We start from the raw sequence: 20,579 nt of genomic DNA, 5'->3' as shown, positions 1-20,579 counted from the left end.
CCTCCAGATCATACAGTGGTGCCTCGCAAGACGAAATTAATTCGTTCTGCGAGTCTCTTCGTCTAGCGGTTTTTTCGTCTTGCGAAGCAACCCTATTAGTGGCTTAGCGGATTAGCGCTATTAGCGGTTTAGCAGTTATTAAAGGCTTAAGGATTAGCGGATTAGCTGCTAAAAGGCTATTAGCGGTTTAGCGGCTTAGAAAAAGGTGGTGGGGAGCGGAAAAAAATCTCAAGACTCGCAAGACATTTTCGTCTTACGAAGCAAGCCCATAGAGAAATTTGTCCTGCGAAGCGCATCGAAAAATGGAAAACCCTTTCGTCTAGCGGGTTTTCTGTCTTGCGAGGCATTCGTCTTGCGGGGCACCACTGTACTCTTGTGCCATGCTGGCATGGCAACTCCTCAATAATCATGAGAACTGCAGCTCTGCAAAGAGATCTGCTCTTCCCAGGGTTCTTTGGGCAAAGCCATGACTGTTAAAAGAAAGTCGTCAACGGATGGGGTTGGTGTGTCTTGAGGATTTGTAGAACCTGAAATATACAGTCATATCTCGGGTTACAGACGCTTCAGGTTGCGTTTTTTTGGGTTACGGACTGCCGAAACCCGGAAGTACCGGAATGGGTTACTTCCGGGTTTCGGTGGTTGTGCATGCGCTAAATCGCGCTTTGCGTATGTGCAGAAGCGCCGAATCACAACCCACGCATGCGTAGACGTGCCGCTGCGGGTTGCGAACGTGCATCCCACACGGATCACGTTCACAACCCGAGCATCCACCGTATGCCTATACATTCTGCCTGTTTTTGTCAGAAACACTCGCTCTTGCAGTGTTGCCTCACCAACCAACCCCCAAGAAAAAAATAGAGAGAGAGAAATCTATGCAGGCACCCAGGCATGGGTGCCCTGCAGAAGGCCAAAGGCAATAGGGGTGTGCTGGGGTCCCAGCGCCAACAAATGTTGGCAAGAGAAGCCTGTAGACCCCTGCAGAGGGACTGCACTTTGAGCGTTGGCAACCCCTTCTCCTCCTCCCTGTGGTTCAAGCGACCAGCAATGGACCGTTTCGTGGAATACTGGGGTGGGAATGAAGTTCTGATTTTTCAAAAATGGAGGTTAGAGATGTGGTGCAATATTCAGGGCACTCCAGAAGGGGTAGCACCCCACAAAGAAAGCGAGACGGAGGCACGCATTTGATTTTACAAGGCTTTTAAGATCCAACCCACCTAGCATGGCCGAGTTTCTCCTTCAGCCCTGGAGACATGGGGAGGCAAGCAGGAAAGGCACCATGGGGAAGGCCTCAGGCTGGGGGCTGGCAGCACAAGCCAGGCACCCCCGAAAACTGTCAAGTACTGAGGTAAATTCAAGTAGAGAAAAAGTTAAGGCCCACGAGGCCCACCGGGAACCTCATTTTAAGGGCAGAAATTGGAGGCACTGTGGTGAAAACTGGGCGGGGTGTGTGTGTAGTTGTTTAAGGCCACAGGTTGTCTAGGAGTTGTCAAAGGGGGGGGGGAGAGACTGCACACAACTGCTGGCCCCAGCCCCTTCCCTCCAAGGCTGGCACCCTGCCCTCCTCCCTCACAAGGCATCTGGGCGCCCCCCCCAGGCAAAGCAGACTTTCATTCGGCACTGCGGAACAGGGAACAACTTCTCCCGAAAATGGCAGCCAGACTGCAGCAAGAGAGTGTCTTTACAGCCGCTTTCTGTTCAGAACAAAAAACCAGTCCGGCGCTTTGACTGAGGCAAACGGTCACAAATTCCCAGTCCTTGATCTTGCAATCAATCCATCCTTTTGCAACCTGAACCTCTTTTGCCAACAAGTCGTTCTGCGAGAACAGCGGCTCGGAGCTCCAGTCCTTAGTTTCGGAGTCCCGCAGGGCTGCTGAGAAGCACCCCTTTCTCAACGCAGGAGAGTTTTGCTGGTGGGAATAAAGAGTTCCGGAAAGGTCCTTTGGCACATGCGAACAAGGAGCGCACCACGAAGCGTACGCCATGACGCGAGGGAGGCGCTGACGCTCCGCCATCGTCCCTGACCTGGATGTCAAAGCACCCGTTTGCTGGCAAATGTGACTGCTGCCTTAGCTTGAAGACACTTCTTTCTGGGGCACGATCCGAGCGAGGGAACTGAAGGGCGAGAGGGGGTCTCCCTCCCATGGTTCATGGCTAGTCAGGTCAAGACAAGAGTCACCCTGTTGCTTTTTTGTCCATCTCGTTCTCCTTGGCGGCTCAGCTGCACAGGCCTCCCTCCTCTTCCTCTTTGGCCTTGACCTCCCTCAAGCCCCCCACGTCTGGGACCACCTGCTCCAGCCCCTGATCGCTGGAGGGGCCGCTCCATGAGCCCTCGGAGGTGCTGCCAGGAGCCAGCCATGGGTGCAGGAGGATCCCGCTAGCCGTCAGCCTCTCAGATGGCTCCTTTCGCAGGAGGCAGCGGATGAGGCAGCGGGCTTTGGGCGAGAGGTCCTCGGGGACGGCAAAGCGCCCGCGGCGGATCTTGCCAAAGAGCGAGAGGGGCTTGGTGTCTTGGAAGGGGTAGCACCCCACGAGGAGGGTATAGAGCACCACGCCCAGGCTCCAGATGTCAGCAGCCTTGCCAGAGTAGGACGCCTTGGAGCTGAGGATCTCGGGACCCACGTAGGCCGGGCAGCCGTGCTTGTCCTCCAAGGAGTCGTCGGGACCTTTCAGCAAACACGAGTCCTCCAGATTCTCCAGCAGCAGTTTGGATCTGGGCAGAAATCCAAGGGGAGAGTTAGCCAGGAGCCAGAGATCACTCAAAGGCAGAATACAATGGAATACAATGGAAAAGCACCCCTAATTTTGCAACCGGGAAACCTGAATTCTGCAATAGGGATGGATCAGTCAAGCTTGGGAGCAGAGCTGCAGTTTGATTGTGTAACTGATGGATCCCCCCCTTTTCTTGGTTTTACACAATTTGGGTTCTCCTCCCCACCCCCTGAATTATTTGAATGATTCTGTTGGGGAAGAAGCACAAGACATTTTAGGAGGAATATAGGCAGGTATGGCACAAACATTTAAAAAAACAACTCTGGACACTTATTTTGGATCAGTCGATTTGCCATAAACCTGAGTACTGCATCTTACTTATGCACGAGTTCAGTTCCAAGGTCCTACATGTACAGGGTAATTTCTTGTACCCAAATCCTTGGAACCACCCTGGGTTGGAGAAAGGAAGGAAGGAAGGAAGGAAGGAAGGGCATTCAGAGCACTCTCAGAGCCTAGAGAGAGCTTAAAAGCTCTTTACGCACTAGGTAACCCTAAGCAGACCTGTTGCAAAAAGAGCTTCTAAGCTCTCTGCCTAGCTTGGAGTTAACTTGCTGTCCTGGACTGGATGGATGCAGAGAAATGGTGGAAGGAACTGCCTGGAGAATCCCCACGGGAGGAAGGCTCACAGCCTGGGAGGGGCGATGGGGCGATGATGAGTGGTCAGAGGGAGAAGACAGGGAAGAGGAAATATCGAAAGCTGAAGAGGCAACAGGGCTTAGTGAGCGGGGAGAGTCTGAGGCAGAGAGCAGTTCAGAATCGGAGGCAGAAGTGGAAGCAGGAGGGTGGGATGAGGGAGACAAGAGGCAGAGAGGAGTCTGGCTGGTGAAGAGGCACAGGTTTCTCCCTTTCCTGCTACAACAAGCTCTCTTCCTGCTTGGTCTCCCAGAACCAGGAGAGGCATGAAGTGAGAGGAGCAAAGGAGCAGAAGGATAGACAAGCAGTGTCTCTGATTGCTTGGGAAACACCCTGGAGAGGAGGAGATATAATCTTTGGGGAGGTGGGGACCTTTAGTCTCGGCAACCGATACCTGGCGGCAAGACCTGAGTTGCTGCGCTCATTAGGCCTGACACTCCTGCGCAGATCCTGTTTTGCTAATAAAGTGTTAACTCCAGAAATATCCTGATTCTGTGCATTAGCAGTTGGAGGGTGGGCCACAAGTGAATATTCTGAACAACACAATCCTAGCCATGTCTACTCAGAAGTAAGCTCCATTGTGTTCAAGGGGCACAGCTCCCAGGTAGATGTGAATTATGGCTTTACTTTCAACTAGACATGGATGGGATTGCCGTGCAATTGGTATTACTTTGTGATCGCTGCCTTTATTAAACAAGAAACAGCTTTCTCGGTGTGATTTCGTGCTGGCTGGCTGGAGGCAGTTTCCACCAGCCAGCCTATGGTAGAAATCGCCCAAGTTAAATGCGCCTCTGATGCGCTCGTGCCGCGCATAATGTCCAGTGGAGCTGATCAAGTGAGCAGGAAAGTGTCAACAGATGCCCCTTCTCACCCCCTCACCTTTCTCGATCAGCAAACACGAATTTCCGCAGTTTGAGGTCCCGGAGGACCACGCCGTGCTGGTGGCAGTGGGCGACCGCTTCGGCCATCTGGCGGAAGAGGACAGCAGCCTCGGGCTCAGGAAGGCGCTTGCACCGCCGCACATAGTTATGCATGTCGTCCCTCCCGGGCTGGAAGAAGACGTAAATGTTCTGGTCCCCGACAATCACATCCGCCACACGGGCGATGTTGGGATGCGCTGGAAGGGCGGCGTAAGGGGCCAGCGCCTCTGGGTAGCTCTTGGCTGGATAGACCTAAAAAGAAGGAGCAAATTGTTAGAAGGAAGCAAATGAGCAGAACAAGTGCAAAAGCAGCGCGCAGTTAACCTGTGGAACTCGCTGCCACAGTAGGCAGTGGTGGCTTTAAAAGACAAATCCATGGGCACTCTTAACAGCACAATCCTATCCATGTCTGCTTGGAAGTAAAGCTATCGTTCACTTCTACCTAGGAGTAGGGCCCCTTGAACACAATGGGACTTACTTCAGAGTAGACATGGCTAGCCTTGTTAAGTGTGTATTTCTCTCTACCAAAAAAATGATAATGCATAAAATACGTTCCCTTCTTTTAGATGTCATTATTGTTTAGACACTCCTTTTCAATGTTAATTTTCGCTTTTTAAGCCATCAGTATTTCTTGGCTTTTTGAAGTTTTTAAATGGATACTTTTTGTTGCTTCTACTCTTCTATATTGCATATTGCACACATGACAGTGTGAATTATGGCTTTACTTTCAATTAGGCATGGATGGCATTGCCCTGCGATTGGCAATACTTTGTAATCACCGCCTTTATTAAATAAGAAACAGCTATTTTAGTGTCCAGCAACAGAAAACCTTGCATTTCCCCCCCTCTGTATATCTTGCTGGGCCCTAACTGGAGAAAAATAATAATTATCCGTTTAATAGAAACTCTTTAGATAAAAGGATGTGTGTGTGTGTGTGTGTGTGTGTGTGTGCTTTCTTTATTTGACTCCTCTTTCGTTCTGCACCAATAGAGTTGTTGCCATTTCTGTCCATGGTTCACTAATCCCCAAACCACGTGCCCAGAGAGAAGGCAGTAGTGCCACAGAAAATAAAATCGATGTTGAAAAATTAAAGTCATAGAATCATAGAATCGTAGAGTTGGAATAGACCACAAGGGCCATCGAGTCCAACCCCCTGCCAAGCAGGAAACACCATCAGAGCACTCCTGACATATGGTTGTCAAGCCTCTGCTTAAAGACCTCCAAAGAAGGAGACTCCACCACACTCCTTGGCAGCAAATTCCACTGTCGAACAGCTCTGACTGTCAGGAAGTTCTTCCTAATGTTTAGGTGGAATCTTCTTTCTTGTAGTTTGGATCCATTGCTCCGTGTCCGCTTCTCTGGAGCAGCAGAAAACAACCTTTCTCCCTCCTCTATGTGACATCCTTTTATATATTTGAACATGGCTATCATATCACCCCTTAACCTCCTCTTCTCCAGGCTAAACATGCCCAGCTCCCTTAGCCGTTCCTCATAAGGCATCGTCTTTGGTGAGCTTAAGGCAGAGGAGCTTCTAGGGGCTTCCCTCCTTCCAAACAGAACGACCCCTCCAAAAGCACATAATCCTCAACTCTTTTCAAGTTTTCAAGTTTACTAAAAAAGTAAACTTGGTGGGTTGGGAGTTGGAGGAAAGGGAGTTTTTCAGAAACAATGGCCAACTCAAAGTGGGCATGACATTCCATGTTCAGCCAGCAGGTGTCAGCATTGCTCAGCCGCTAGCAGCTCTGCCAAAAATGGCATCGTTGGGGAAAATAATATTGCGGCACTTCATAAAAGACACACAAATTTACCATGGCATAAGGCAGCTCCGCCAAGCCAGTGCCCTATTAGCCGCAGTCAGTGTGCATTCAAAACATATAGAGGGCACTTGCTGGGCATAATCATTCATAGACTCTAGTCCACAAATGACTATTATGCACCGTTATAAAGTTGTTTGCCTTTAAAGCGCCACAGGACTCTTCCTTTTTCAACAAAGGGTTAACAAAAATCCCCCTCCCCAACACACACAGCCTTGCTCAAAGAGGCAATTTTGAAAATGGCAGGTAAAATCTGGTAATTGTTTTTTGCTTTGACATCTGGTGGGAGGGCATTCCACAGGGCGGGTGCCACCACCAAGAAGGCCCTCTGCCTGGTTCCCTGTAACTTGGCTTCTTGCAATGAGGGAACCGCCAGAAGGCCCTCGGAGCTGGACCTCAGCGTCCAGGCAGAACGATGGGGGTGGAGACTCTCCTTCGGGTATACTGGACCGAGGCCGTTTAGGGCTTTAAAGGTCAGAACCAACACTTTGAACTGTGCTCGGAAATGTATAGATACAACAGGTCCCTATTTACACTTTCTGGAACAATCACAGACCTTTTTCCCCCCAATAGTTCTCCCTGCGGGAAAGATAAGTGTTTTTCCACGAGTGCCCATTGCATATTGTTTTTCATCTTGTTTTAAATGCACCTGCTGATTTTATTGCGCGTTGCCTTGAGGCGATTGCATGAGGTAAATAATAAAATAAAATAATAATAATAATAATAATAATAATAGGAGCGTCTCCACCCCCATCGTTCTGCCCCGACACTGAAGTCCAGCGCTGAGGGCCTTCTGGCGGTTCCCTCGCTGTGAGAAGCCAAGTTACAGGGAACCAGGCAGAGGGCCTTCTCGGTAGTGGCACCCACCCTGTGGAACGCCCTCCCACCAGATGTCAAAGAGAAAAATAACTACCAGACTTTTAGAAGACATCTGAAGGCAGCCCTGTTTAGGGAAGCTTTTAATGTTTGATGTATTACGGTATTTTAATATTTTGTTGGAAGCTGCCCAGAGTGACTGGGGAAGCCCAGCCAGATGGGCGGGGTACAAACAATAAATTTATTTATTTATTATTATTATTATTATTATTATTATTAACAGGTCAGGAAAAAAGACCATTTTCTCCAGCAGGTTTCCTACCTTGCAGGTGTATTCTGCCTCCGTCTGTCTGTCCACAGCCCTGTAGCAGCGACCACCTTCAGTGGCCTCCAGGAGGATATATGGGCCAATCTGGAGTATCCTCGACTCCCGGTCTGTGGCAGGAAGGGGGCTAGAGGCAAGCGGTTGGAGGCAGGGGCTTGGGCTTGGCAGCAGGCTGAGACGTGGGCGCTTGGCTTCTGGGATACTGGTCTCAGATGCATCATCAAAGTCCAGCCGCTGCTTCTTCTGCGATGCAACGACCAGAGGGCACTCCTGAGCAAGCAGACTCATCTGGAAGGGGAAAGTTAGGAGAGCAAGGGGTTAAATCAAAAGGGTCAAGGGGGCACAGCTAGATGACCAAGGGAGCTAAGACCCTTTAATGTATAACACCCATTCTGCACTTGATCATTTATTGTGGCAGCACCAGAACTTTGGAAATCCCTGCCTATTGATATTCCTGTAATTTTTTCGGCACATTTTTGTTTAGGCAAGCCCACCCGGATATTTAGAAAGCTGGTGCGAGTTTTTAATCTGTTTTTAGTCTATTGGTACTTTAATTTTTGGAAAATCTTAAACTGATGTTAATTTTTCCTATCGATAAATTTTTTTTATTATTATTTTTGTAAACCACTTTCCCCCTCTGTTAACTTATTTACGGATACTTATTCTTAGATATACAAAGAAACACACCCGTTACAAAGTAGCTTTTTATAATATACTAAGGGAAGCAGCTACTTAAGTCTAAAAAAAGAACAAAGAAGAAAAGACGAGAAAATGAGAGGCCTAAAAAAGAGAATGGGAATGAAAGGAAAAACTACAGTACAGTGTTTTTTGTAAACCACCTTCAGGGTCTTTTTCAAGTTTCTTTTTCAATCAAGCAGTATATAAATTTCATGCAATAAACAGATATCCATTCCTAGCCCTGTTACTAGTCCTCAGTGTCTGGTATTAAGCAACAAGCCATCTTTAGAAACTGAGATTGTGGACATGAGAACCGGAGGATGTCTGCCTTTGGGGTCAGCCTCAGGTTCTTAACAGCGCCCTTATTTCTCATTTATTGACAGAACGACCAAGTGCTTTCTTTCCCTAGGGGTATGCATACCCCTTTGTGGCTTAGGGCCCTCGTACTTACGGGGACCGCCTCTCCTGGACTGCCCCACAGAGGACTTAAAAGTCCATGAATAACCATAGTTTAGAGGTCCCTAAGGAAGTCAGACTATCCTCCACCAGGGCCAGGGCCTTCTCAGTGATGGCTCCGACCTGGTGGAATGCTCTATCTCATGAGACCAGGATTTAACTTCCTTCCGCAGGGACTGTAAGGCAGAGCTATTCCGCCTGGCCTTTAATCTGAATTCAGCCTGATCTTTTATTTCCCTTCTCTTCGCTCCCCCTCCCCTTTTATGAAGATCACCCGCTCTGAGACCCCACAGCTAATTCTCCCCTGGCCTCCTCGCTGGCCCAAATAGGAATAATTTAGCCAGCTAGCCCTCGTGATCATCTAATGTTTATTGGATAGATTCCCCCCCCCCCATTGATTTTTGAATTTTATGGTTATTCATGTTTTTTATACTGTATTTTATGCTGCTTTTACAATTAAGTGTTTTAAATTTGTTGTTAGCCGCCCTGAGCCCGGTTTTCTGAACTGGGAAGGGCGGGGTATAAATAAAAAAATATTTATTTATTATTTATAAACATTTGTGAATCTAACGGGAGAAGAAACTGAAAATAAATAAATAGTTTCTTCTCTAGCATGGTGATTCGTCAGTTCCGTTGCTACCCGCAATGGCGGCCTCATTTCCTGCCACTGTGTTTCCTGAGTCTCAGACGAAATGAGAATACCCCTAAACTTTTTTTGGAGGTGAAAGCACTGGAACTACCCAAAGGGCATTGAAGAAGACAGCAGTATACATTAAAGCAGGGGTCAGCAAACTTTTTCAGCAGGGGGCTGGTCCACTGTCCCTTAGACCTAGTGGGGGGCCGAACTATATTTTTTGGGGGGGAAATGAATGAATTCCTATACCCCACAAATAACCCAGAGATGCATTTTAAATAAAAGCACACATTCTACTCATGTAAAAATAAGGTGATTGGGCCAGATCCGGCCCCCGGGCCTTAGTTTGCCTACCCATGCATTAAAGGCTATATTGTTGTCGTTTTTAAAAACAACAACAACCACCAACCACCCAGATAACAATATGTAACATATTGATAAAAAGGTAGCCAGCATGACTAAGCCACTTCTGGCTAACCAGAGCAGTGCACGGAAACGCCGTTTACCTTCCCGCTGGAGCGGTACCTATTTATCTACTTGCACTTTGATGTGCTTTCGAACTGCTAGGTGGGCAGGAGCAGGGACCGAGCAACGGGAGCTCACCCCGTCGCAGGGATTCGAACCGCCGACCTTCTGATCGGCAAGTCCTAGGCTCTGTGGTTTAACCACAGCGCCACCAGCGTCCCTTTTAACATATTGATAACAATGTGTAATAAAAAAAGGGCATCATTACGAAACCTTTACACCCATTCCAAACAACATCAGTGATTTAACAGCACCGGAAGTGTGAAACCTTTTCACCCATCTCCTCCTCAACCAGACAGAGATGCTGCAAAATAAGACTTCTCTGGGGAAGGCGAGTTCCACACGCACCACTGTCGCAGAAAACCGCCTGCTCTGCAGTGTCCACCAAATGTAATTTATTTTTTAAAAAAATCAAAAAGATTAAGGAGAAAGAGTCTCCCAGCAACAGTTTCTCCCTCAGAGGTTCTGGACCCTGGGAGCTTCAGTTCTTGCTAAACACTTCATCATCTCATACGCCTGAAAACTTTGGGGCCGTTGCTTTCGAGGGATGGAAGCGCAGGGTTGAAGCTCACAGCTGGTGCTAGCAGAAAGCGCATTGCTCCACGCAAGTCATTGTGGAAAGTCTTACACAGTCTCCACCCCACACCCGGCTTCCGAATTTTTCAAAATCAGTCTCGTCCCTACCATTCTCACCTTATCTTCCTAATAAGAGCAGACTGACTCTCAGGATGCTACAAACACCAATTTTCACTTGCTTGTAGAAGTCAGGACTTAGCAGCACTGCCAGTGCCAGATTTACGTATAAGCTAATCCATGGGTAGGCAAACTAAGGCCCGGGGACCGGATCCGGCTCAAACGCCTTCTCAATCCAGCCCACGGACGGTCCGGGAATCAGCGTGATTCTACATGAGTAGAATGTGTCCTTTTATTTAAAATGCATCTCTGGGTTATTTGCAGGGCCTGCCTGGTGTTTTTACATGAGTAGAATGGGTGCTTTTATTTAAAATGCATCTCTGGGTTATTTGTGGGGCGTAGGAATTCGTTCATTTCCCCCCCTTCAAAATATAGTCCGGCCCCCCACAAGGTGTGAGGGACAGTGGACTGGCCCCCTGCTGAAAAAGTTTGCTGACCCCTGAGCTAAACAAGCTATAGCTCAGGGGCCCACTCTCTTCGCCCCCCCCCAAAAAAAAACTAAAGAAAAAAACACCTGGATGTACATTTCCAAAATATAAGCTAAAAAACAAATAAAATAAAACCTACACACAGCAACAGTGTTTTCTGTTGTGTAGGCTCCTATTTGTTATGTGCAAATGGCTTTAGATACATTTTAGGTCCATAAATTAAGGTAACGGTACCCCTGCCCGTTCGAGCCAGTCTTGCCAGATTCTGGGGTTGTGCGCCCATCTCACTTAAGAGGCCGGGGGCCAGCGCTGTCCGAAGACACTTCCGGGTCACATGGCCAGCGTGACAAGCTGCATCTGGCGAGCCAGCGCAGCACACGGAAACGCCGTTTACCTTCCCGCTGGTAAGCGGTCCCTATTTATCTACTTGCACCCGAAGGTGCTTTCGAACTGCTAGGTTGGCAGGCGCTGGGACTGAACGACGGGAGCACACCCTGCCGCGGGGATTTGAACCACCGACCATGCGATCAGCAAGTCCTAGGCGCTGAGGCTTTAATCCACAGCGCCACCCGCGTCCCTAGGTCCATAAATTACCATATAGCATATATTCAAGACAAAAAACAGTGACAATTTGTTGTTGACAAAGGACAGCTAGACATATAAAGGGCCCTATTCAGTAGCTTAGGGCCTCATCAGTAGCTTAGGGCCTCCCTGTGCAACTGACCGTCACAATAAACAGTGGCAATGAGTTCTGCAGGGGCTACTTGTGCAATGTGTGGGGAGAAAACCACGGTGCCCAGGCATGCAAAGGTAAAAACAGCGCTGCTGGGTGCAGTCCACCCACAAAACGTAGAGGGAAATTTGCCAGCCTGCCAAGGTAGCCATGCCAACCCTGTTTGCTCCCAGGAGTCATCAGAGGGCAGAGTTTATGAGCTGTCATTGCTGCCTCCCGTGCCAGAAGCTGATGGCTTGGGAGAACAATGGGGCAAGCAATGTTTTGCATGTACAATGAGGCATGAGGGTGTTTACCTCAGGGATGGGTGGGTATTGAATCATCACACACAGCAAGGTGGTCAGAATGTTGGCAGCCAGACTGGGGACTGGGAGTGGCCGCCAAGACCATATAACACCGGTCCTGAAAGACCTTCATTGGCTGCCAGTATGTTTCTGAGCACATTTCAAAGTGTTGGTGCTGACCTTTAAAGCCCTAAACGGCCTCGGTCCAGTATACCTGAAGGAGCGTCTCCACCCCCATTGTTCAGCCTGGACACTGAGGTCCAGCGCTGAGGGCCTTCTGGAGGTTCCCTCCCTGCGAGAAGCCACGTTACAGGGAACCAGGCAGAGGGCCTTCTCGGTGGTGGTGCCCGCCCTGTGGAACGCCCTCCCCGCCAGATGTCAAGGAAATAAACAACTATCTGATTTTTAAAAGACATCTGAAGGCAGCCCTGTTTAGGGAAGTTTTTAATGTTTGCTCTTTATTGTGTTTTTAATATCCTGTTGGGAGCTGCCCAGAGTGGCTGGGGAAGCCCGGCCAGATGGGCAGGGTATAAGTAATAAATTATTATTATTATTATTATTATTATTATTATTATTATTATTACTACAACTACTACTACTTAAACCAGGGTTAAAAAAGGTAAAGGTACCCTTGCCCGTACGGGCCAGTCTTGACAGACTCTAGGGTTGTGCGCTCACCTCACTCTATAGGCCAAGAGCCGGCGCCGTCTGTAGACACTTCCGGGTCACGTGGCCAGCGTGATAAGCTGCATCTGGCGAGCCAGCGCAGCACACGGAACGCCGTTTACCTTTCCGCTAGTAAGTGGTCCCTATTTATCTACTTGCACCCGGGGGTGCTTTCGAACTGCTAAGTTGGCAGGCGCTGGGACCGAGCAATGGGAGCGCACCCCGCCGCGGGGATTCGAACCGCCGACCATACGATCGGCAAGGCCTAGGCGCTGAGGTTTTACCCACAGCGCCACCCGCGTCCCTTACAGACACCAAAATGGAAAGCCTGTTTGCCATTTGGAGGCCAGACAGCTCAAAAGTCATATTTTTCCATATGACTTTTTGCTACCTGAAATTCATTCTGATTGTGCAGGTGAAGTGTCATGGATAGGATTCTACAGGATGTGTTCCTAGTGAGTGAGAACAGGCAAGATCAAGAATCTCCAGGCATGCATCTCCACAGGGTGGAGACGTCTGGCACCATCATGATGCCCGGGCATCTTCGCTTGTTCACAAGTAGCCGGTAGCCAGGTGCAAAATGTGCCTGGCGAATTTCGAAAGCTAGGAGAGTCAACCCACTTCCTCCGAGGATTCAGCTCCGTGCATTTCCAGGATTCCGGACAGGAGTGTCTCCCACCCCTACCTGGAGATGCCAGGGATGAAACTTGGAACCTTCTACATACATAGCAGGACGCGGGTGGCGCTGTGGGTTAAACCACAGAGCCTAGGGCTTGCTGATCAGAAGGTCGGCGGTTCGAATCCCCGTGATGTGGTGAGCTCCCATTGCTCGGTCCCTGCTCCTGCCAACCTAGCAGTTTGAAAGCACGTCAAAGTGCAAGAAGATAAATAGGTACCACTCTGGCGGGAAGGTAAACAGCGTTTCCGTGCGCTGCTCTGGTTCGCCAGAAGCAGCTTAGTCATGCTGGCCACCTGGCCCAGAAGCTGTATGCCGGCTCCCTCGGCTAATAATAATAATAATAATAATAACAACAATTTATTAATTATACCCCGCCCATCTGGCTGGGTTTCCCCAGCCACTCTGGGCAACTTCCAACAGAACACTAAAATACAATAACCTATTAAACATTAAAAGCTTCCCTAAACAGGGCTGCCTTCAGATGTCTTTTAAAAGTCTGGTAGTTGTTGTTCTCTTTGACATCTGGTGGGAGGGCGTTCCACAGGGCGGGTGCCACTACCGAGAAGGCCCTCTGCCTGGTTCCCTGTAGCTTTGCTTCTCGCAGCAAGATGTGCGCCACAACCCCAGGGTCGTCTGCGACTGGACCTAATGGTGTCCTGCCACTGACCTGTGGCCCTTGCTAGCCCAAGGTGATGGAAGGGGGCTGATGGAGAGGGAGGCTGGGCGTGGAAGGAGAAAGGCAGCTCAACAGTTTGGGGGCTAGGATGGAGATACCCAACTAGGCTTCATGTTGGAAGAATCGGGACAAGTAAAATACTTCCTCACGCAGTGCAAAGTTAAAATATGGAACTCCCTGCCACAGGAGGCAGGGATGGACACCAAACTGGGTGGCTTTAAAAGAGGACTGGATATATTGATGTAGGAGAGGGCTCTTGGTGGCTCTATGCTGCCTCCAGGTTCGAATACCAGTTGCTGGAAGGAGGAGTGGTCTTGCCCTCCGATCTTGCTTACGGGTTCCCATAATGGGCATCTGGGCTGGCTGGCAAGAACAAAATGCTGGACCAGTTGGGCCCCCTGCGGCCAGATCTTGCAGGTTCTTCTTCAGAAGCCTGCAAACTCCAGAGGTTCCCAAAGCCTCTCTGCGGATGGAGGACGTGGGATGAAGAAGAAGAAGAAGAAGAAGAAGAAGAAGAAGAAGAAGAGGAGGAGTTTGGATTTGATATCCCGCCTTTCACTCCCTTTAAGGAGTCTCAAAGTGGCTAACATTCTCCTTTCCCTTCCTCGCCCACAACAAACACTCTGTGAGGTGAGTGGGGCTGAGAGACTTCAGAGAAGTGTTACTTGCCCAAGGTCACCCAGCAGCTGCAGGTGGAGGAGCAGGGAATCGAACCCGGTTCACCAGATTACGAGTCTAACCAGGGTTCAAATTCCCAGTCGGCCAAGCGAAGTTCATTGAAGAAGAAGAAGAAGAGTTTGGATTTGATATCCCGCCTTTCACTCCCTTTAAGGAGTCTCAAAGTGGCTAACATTCTCCTTTCCCTTCCTCCCCCCACAACAAACACTCTGTGAGGTGAGTGGGGCTGAGAGACTTCAGAGAAGTGTGACTGGCCCAAGGTCACCCAGCAGCTGCAGGTGGAGGAGCGGAGACGCGAACCCAGTTCCCCAGATTACAAGACTACTGCTCTGAACCACTACACCACACTGGCTCTCTCACACACACACTGGAAAAGCTGTGCTGCCTCTCCCAGTAGCAGCCCCTGATCTCGCTCGCCAAACGAAAGGAGCAGCCATCAACCTGAGAGGAGTTAGAAGCAAATGACGTCTCTTCTGCCCAGATTAAGTAAAGGTGCAAATCACCTCTGGGCACTCGGGCATGGTGGGAGATACATGTGCAAGGATTTGCAAAAGAAAAAAAATTTGCACAACCTGTGCAAGGATTTGCAAAAGGACATCATTTGCACAAACATAATTGAATGCAGACACAACCTTGATGCCAGAAAGTGAGGAGGAATTAAAGAACCTTTTAATGAGGGTGAAAGAGGAGAGCGCAAAATATGGTCTGAAGTTCAACATCAAAAAAACAAAGATCATGGTCACTGGTCCCATCACCTCCTGGCAAATAGAAGGGGAAGAAATGGAGGGAGTGGGAGATTTTACTTTCTTGGGCTCCATGATCACTGCAGATGGTGACAGCAGTCACGAAATTAAAAGACACCTGCTTCTTGGGAGAAAAGCAATGACAAACCTAGACAGCATCTTAAAAGGCAGAGACATCACCTTGCCAACAAAGGTCCATATAGTTAAAGCTATGGTTTTCCCAGTAGTGACGTATGGAAGTGAGAGCTGGACCATAAAGAAGGCTGATCACCGAAGAATGGATGCTTTTGAATTCTGGTGCTGGAGGAGACTCTTGAGAGTCCCATGGACTGCAAGAAGATCCAACCAATCCATTCTGAAGGAAATCAGCCCTGAGTGCTCACTGGAAGGACAGATCCTGAAGCTGAGGCTCCAATACTCTGGCCACCTCATGAGAAGAGAAGACTCCCTGGGAAAGACCCTGATGTTGGGAAAGATGGAGGGCACAAGGAGAAGGAGACGACAGAGGACGAGATGGTTGGACAGTGTTCCCGAAGCTACCAGCATGAGTTTGACCAAACTGCGGGAGGCAGTGGAAGACAGGAGTGCCTGGTGTGCTCTGGTCCAGGGGGTCACAAAGAGTCGGACACGACTAAACAACTAAACAACAACAACGTGCAAGGATTTGCAAAAGGACATCATTTGCACAACCTGTGCAAGGATGTGCAAAAGGACATCATCTGCATAAACATAATTGAATGCAGGAGGCGAAGAGAGGCTGCCTTTTCGTCACTACAAGCTGCCTGCGGGCGCTGCCTTCCAAAACAGGGAGCAGAGGTTTCCAGAACTGTATGCAAGCGGAAGAGCATGCCAGCCTCAAGGCTCCAAATGCCTCCAGAGAGACTGCAGGGAGGAGCTTTCAGCTATCTCTCTTTCACTTGCTCTCATCAGCAAGGAAAATAAGTGGATGATGCAAACAGAGAGCAAGTCCCCCAGCCTCCACCCCCCTCTCTCTGCTGACCCAGGAACAAGGTTGCCTTGAGGTCACACCTTTCTTCTTGGCAACAAGATCTCTGCATTCCCCAACCTGGATTTCCTGAGAAAAGGCTGTGAGCTCTCCAGGACTAAGCTAGGAAAGGAACACTCTGTCTATGCTCAAAGCTCTGATCCCTTAGTTTCTGTTTCACATGTTTTACTAACTCAGTGCAGTTCAAGAACTGTGCTTTAGTATATAAACACACAGACACCCTTAAAAGTACAGTTCTAAAGGTTTGCTTATATTTACTCACTTGCAAAAAATAAATTAAAAATGCCAACCCTCTTTAAAAATTATCGAGGCAGTTAAACAGCATAAAGATGAACAGTAAGATTACAAACAGAAGAAATAAAACTTTCATTCCAAATCAGTAGCTGAAATCACTACGTCAGTCAGTAGTGCAAGAGACTCTAATCATGGGTTCAATATTTCTGCATTGCCGCGGGTTGGACTAGATGACCCATAGGGTCCCTTCCAAGGCTGCAATTCTATGAAATCCAGACATCCACCTAGATGAATTGCCCCACTGGGAAAGCTTGGAACCAGGAAATCAGCCACCACCAGCCTTTCCTAAGTGCTCAGAGTGCGTTGCATGCTTTATATCAGTAACTTTTACAACAGTCTTGTAGGGTAGACCAATGTCAGCACCTCCATTCTACAAGTGGGGGCCCAGGCTGTTAAGAAAATGGTTTGCTGAAGGCTGAAGATTTGACTCAGTGACTTCCCAATTCCCACTCAATCTCCAGGGGGCAAACGTCACCTTGTGGAAAAATATCATTGTTTAAAACCAGCCCTCACTTTCCCCCTCCCTAGGAAAACAGCAGTTTCTGCAAAGGACAATTTTGAGTGGCAAAGCAGCAGAAGAGGGGTATTTAACCCCTTCCCTGTCAGCTGCTGCTTTCAACCTAAGCTCCCGGGCGCAGTTTTGCAGTGGTAAATACACCTGCAATCCTGGTGCAGCTGGGGAAAATATGGAGCAAGAGAACAGCCTGCAGGAAGCTCTAAGCCCGCCTTCGCCAACCTGATGCCCTCCAGATGTTTTGCACTACAAATCCCATCAGCCCAAGCCAGCACAGCCATACACATCTTCACATACAAAGTGCCCTTTGGCTTTTGCAGCTGCTACACTGATTATCGCTACACCATCTTTTACTTCTGTCCTTCGTTGCTGGTGTCCATGCTGCTCCTGGATTATTGATCCAAACTGACATGCAGTTGTATCCTATGAGCTCTGTCACAGTATCTGTCATGGCAACAATATTTTGAGGAGGGGGTAGGGGTGGGCATTGCAGTTCCTCAGCTGTTTTCCCCACTCACAACTATGTTCGTTACAAAAACACCCCACCCTGCTCCAATTTTCAAAAAGAAACTCTGCACATGCACAGATTTGGTCTGACCCGAATCAGATACTGCAGACTCCACATGAAAGCCTTTGGAAAAAATGGTCTGGGTCAGGCCTCTGGGCACTGGGCACCCTCCTTTGAAAGAGGCTGCCACTCACTTGATCACCTGTGACTAGTTTAGAATCGCCCCAGGCGACCGGAGAGGGGAAAGCAAATGCCATTGAGTTGTGCAACAGCTGGTTATGACTAAGGCAGGTATGTTAGTAAGAAAGGTTTTATTGGCTAATCATTTTTGTGGAGCTAATTTGCACGGCTTTTTTTTTAAGGCTCTTACTCGCCTGTTGCATCAAACATTTTCTGAATTGCCTCGCCTCACCCGAGGCAACCGCAATTGTTTGCTGTGGAGGAAGTCTGCAGATTCATTGCGAGTCACTCCATGATGTGATACTGACTGACGGAGATGTCTATATTTAATCAGCCGCAGGAAAGCTTCTGCTCCTCAGCTGCAGGATCCAAGAGGCTGTTCTCCAGGAAAAGACTTAGCTGGGGCCACAGGTCAGGCCCCCAAATTCACGTTCTGCAGTTGCGACCCATAAGGAACTGAAAGCAACAGCCTTGCTGGAATCCTATGCCTGTTAATTCAATGGCTGCAATTTGGACTCGTTTTTCAAACCGAGAACAAATATGCAAAGATGCCTCATTCCCAGCCAGTCACACAATCAGAACTGTAGAGCTGGAAGGGATCTCCAAGGGCCATCTAGTCCAGCCCCCTGTGACGCTAAAGAGCCCAACTCACTCAGCACCACCCACACTGGCTCCTGGGTTTCAGGTAGAGTAGAGCTATCTGGTGGTGCTTGGCACTGAACCTGGGTCCTTCTGAAAGCAAAGCAGCTCCTCTACCCCTGGATTGTGCCCGGATGCCCTGACTGCTTGGTCTGCAGTCCTTTTGCCTAGAATGCTTCCCTCCTATTCCCAAACGCCCCTGGTCGGAAACAGTTTGGCCCCTTGGCTCTGAAGGAAAGGCGCTTTGGATGCCTAGGGTGCCTCTGAGCATGGCCAGAGTGGAGCCCCTTTTTTAGCCTGTTGCAGCAAAGACAGTAGGGGTTCGCCAGAGAGACCCCCACCCTGTGGGTCCTTCCTAGCAATCAGATCGGGGGGGCTAAGCGATTCTCGCCCTCCCTCCCCCCGAAATCCAGGTGGGGCCAATAACCCACCCCACACGTCCTTCTTCGCACCCTTCTGTACCTTTGGGGGCGGCGGCGGCCTCGACGGCGTTCCCTGTCTGCGGGTCTTTATTTTGGAGAGGGGGTCCTTCTCTTGCCTTCTCGCCCCCCAACTACTCCGGAGTGCTTTTCCTCCCTTCCTTGCCCGACGATCCTGCAGGGTAGGCGGACCCCCACCTCGGGGCGGCGGGTAGGGTGGGATCCTGCGTCCCTCCCCGCCTAAAGGCGACAGCAGCAGCAGCGACGCTCCATGGTGCAAGCGGCGAGGGCGCAGCGCAGCGAGCGAATGCGCCGTCCCCCGAGCGGCGAGCGCCTTTGTCTGCGCGGCCGCTGCGGCTCCTGGCCGCGCCGTCGGGGATGATGTAACTCCCGCAGCCGCGGCTCCGCCTCGGTCCGGCTGATGCGGCAGGCGGCGCGGATTGCACCAGGCAGCCGGGCAAGCCGGGCTCCGCCCCGGCTCGGGTGACACGCGCCGCCCCGAGCCTGCAATCGCGCGCAGCAGCCCCGCCGGGCGGGCGCCCCCTCGGGGTCGCCTTGCAACCCGGTTGCGCCACGCGAGGCCAGCCCCCCAAAGGCGTGGGACTAGTCTGGAAAGAGAGGGGCGACCGCTGCAACCCCGGGTCCGGATGCTAGCATTTGATTGACGTTGGAGTGAGACTGAGTGGAGAAATAAGACTTAAGAGCGCATATTGATATAGGAATGTATTAGATAATATGTAAAGAAATATACAATAATAAAAGTACATTCATTTGTAAAAAAAAAGAAAAGAAGATATAACGGGAAAGACAGGAAGTCTAGTGGTATGTGTATGATTTGGAATTGTTTTTGTTTTTTCTCTTTGTTCTTTTTTGTTTCATTTTCTTTCTAGGTATATAAAATGTGTATATAATTTTTTGTATACATGTTAGAAATGATAGTAAGTCCTGTAATGTTATATGACAATGTTTCCCGATGTAATAAAAGAATGTTAACAAATAAATAAAATGCAAATTCAAAAAAAGAAAAAAAAAGAAACAGAAACACCGTTTACCTTCCCACTGGAGCGGTATCTATTGATCTACTTGCACTTTGACGTGCTTTCGAACTGCTAGGTTGGCAGGAGCTGGGACCGAGCAATGGGAGCTCACCCCGTCGTGGGGATTCGAACCGCCGACCTTCTGATTGGCAAGTCCTAGGCTCTGTGGTTTAACCCACAGCCACCCGCGTCTCTTTTAACAGGTAAAGGAAGGTAAACGGCGTTTCCATGCACTGCCCTGGTTCGCCAGAAGCAGCTTGGTCATGCTTGCCACATGACCCAGAAGCTGTATGCCGGCTCCCTTGGCCAGTAAAGCGAGATGAGCGCCACAACCCCAGAGTCGGTCACGACTGGACCTAATGGTCAGGGGTCCCTTTACCTTTAAAGGATTAAATAAGGATTTAATGAAAGTTTGATATATGTAATTATATGCGGTTAAAATTAAAAAATGTATCTGTGGAAACCAGAAGGGTGAGGAGGGAAGTCCTGGGGTTCAGGGAACCACACAATTGTAATAATAATAATAATAATAATTAATAATAATAATTTATTTATACCATGCCCAAATGGCTGGTGGTGGCTTCTAGCAAAATATTAAAATACAATTCATCAAATATTAAAAGCTTTCCTAAACAGGGCTGCCTTCAGATGTCTTCTAAAAGTCTGGTAGTTGTTCTCTTTGACATCTGGTGGGAGGGCGTTCCACAGGGCAGGTGCCACCACCGAGAAGGCCCTCTGCCTGGCTCCCTGTAACTTCGCTTCTTGCAGGGAGGGAACCGCCGGAAAGCCCTCAATTCAATATTGAAGTTTGAATGATGTCAATGATGAAAAA

The 20,579-nt window shown here is 49.2% G+C and overlaps 1 protein-coding gene across 1 annotated transcript; it reads right to left on the bottom strand.

The window, feature by feature from the left end:
• Positions 1 to 1,180: 1,180 nt before the first annotated feature.
• Positions 1,181 to 19,185, bottom strand: TRIB3 (tribbles pseudokinase 3). Its single transcript, XM_083447600.1, has 4 exons — positions 18,754 to 19,185; positions 7,275 to 7,565; positions 4,282 to 4,574; positions 1,181 to 2,710 (listed from the first exon to the last, which is right to left on the bottom strand). Exons 2-4 carry the CDS (start codon positions 7,563 to 7,565, stop codon positions 2,215 to 2,217), a joined length of 1,080 nt encoding a protein of 359 aa, XP_083303726.1. The 5' UTR covers positions 18,754 to 19,185; the 3' UTR covers positions 1,181 to 2,214.
• Between the last annotated feature and the right edge of the window lie 1,394 nt (positions 19,186 to 20,579).

The sequence above is a fragment of the Podarcis tiliguerta genome, assembly GCF_965153285.1.
Source record: "Podarcis tiliguerta genome assembly, chromosome: 6".
Classification (NCBI taxonomy): Eukaryota; Metazoa; Chordata; class Lepidosauria; order Squamata; family Lacertidae; genus Podarcis; species Podarcis tiliguerta.
The sequence above is the reverse complement of the archived record's forward strand: the minus strand, read 5'-3'. Positions and strand labels throughout refer to the sequence as shown.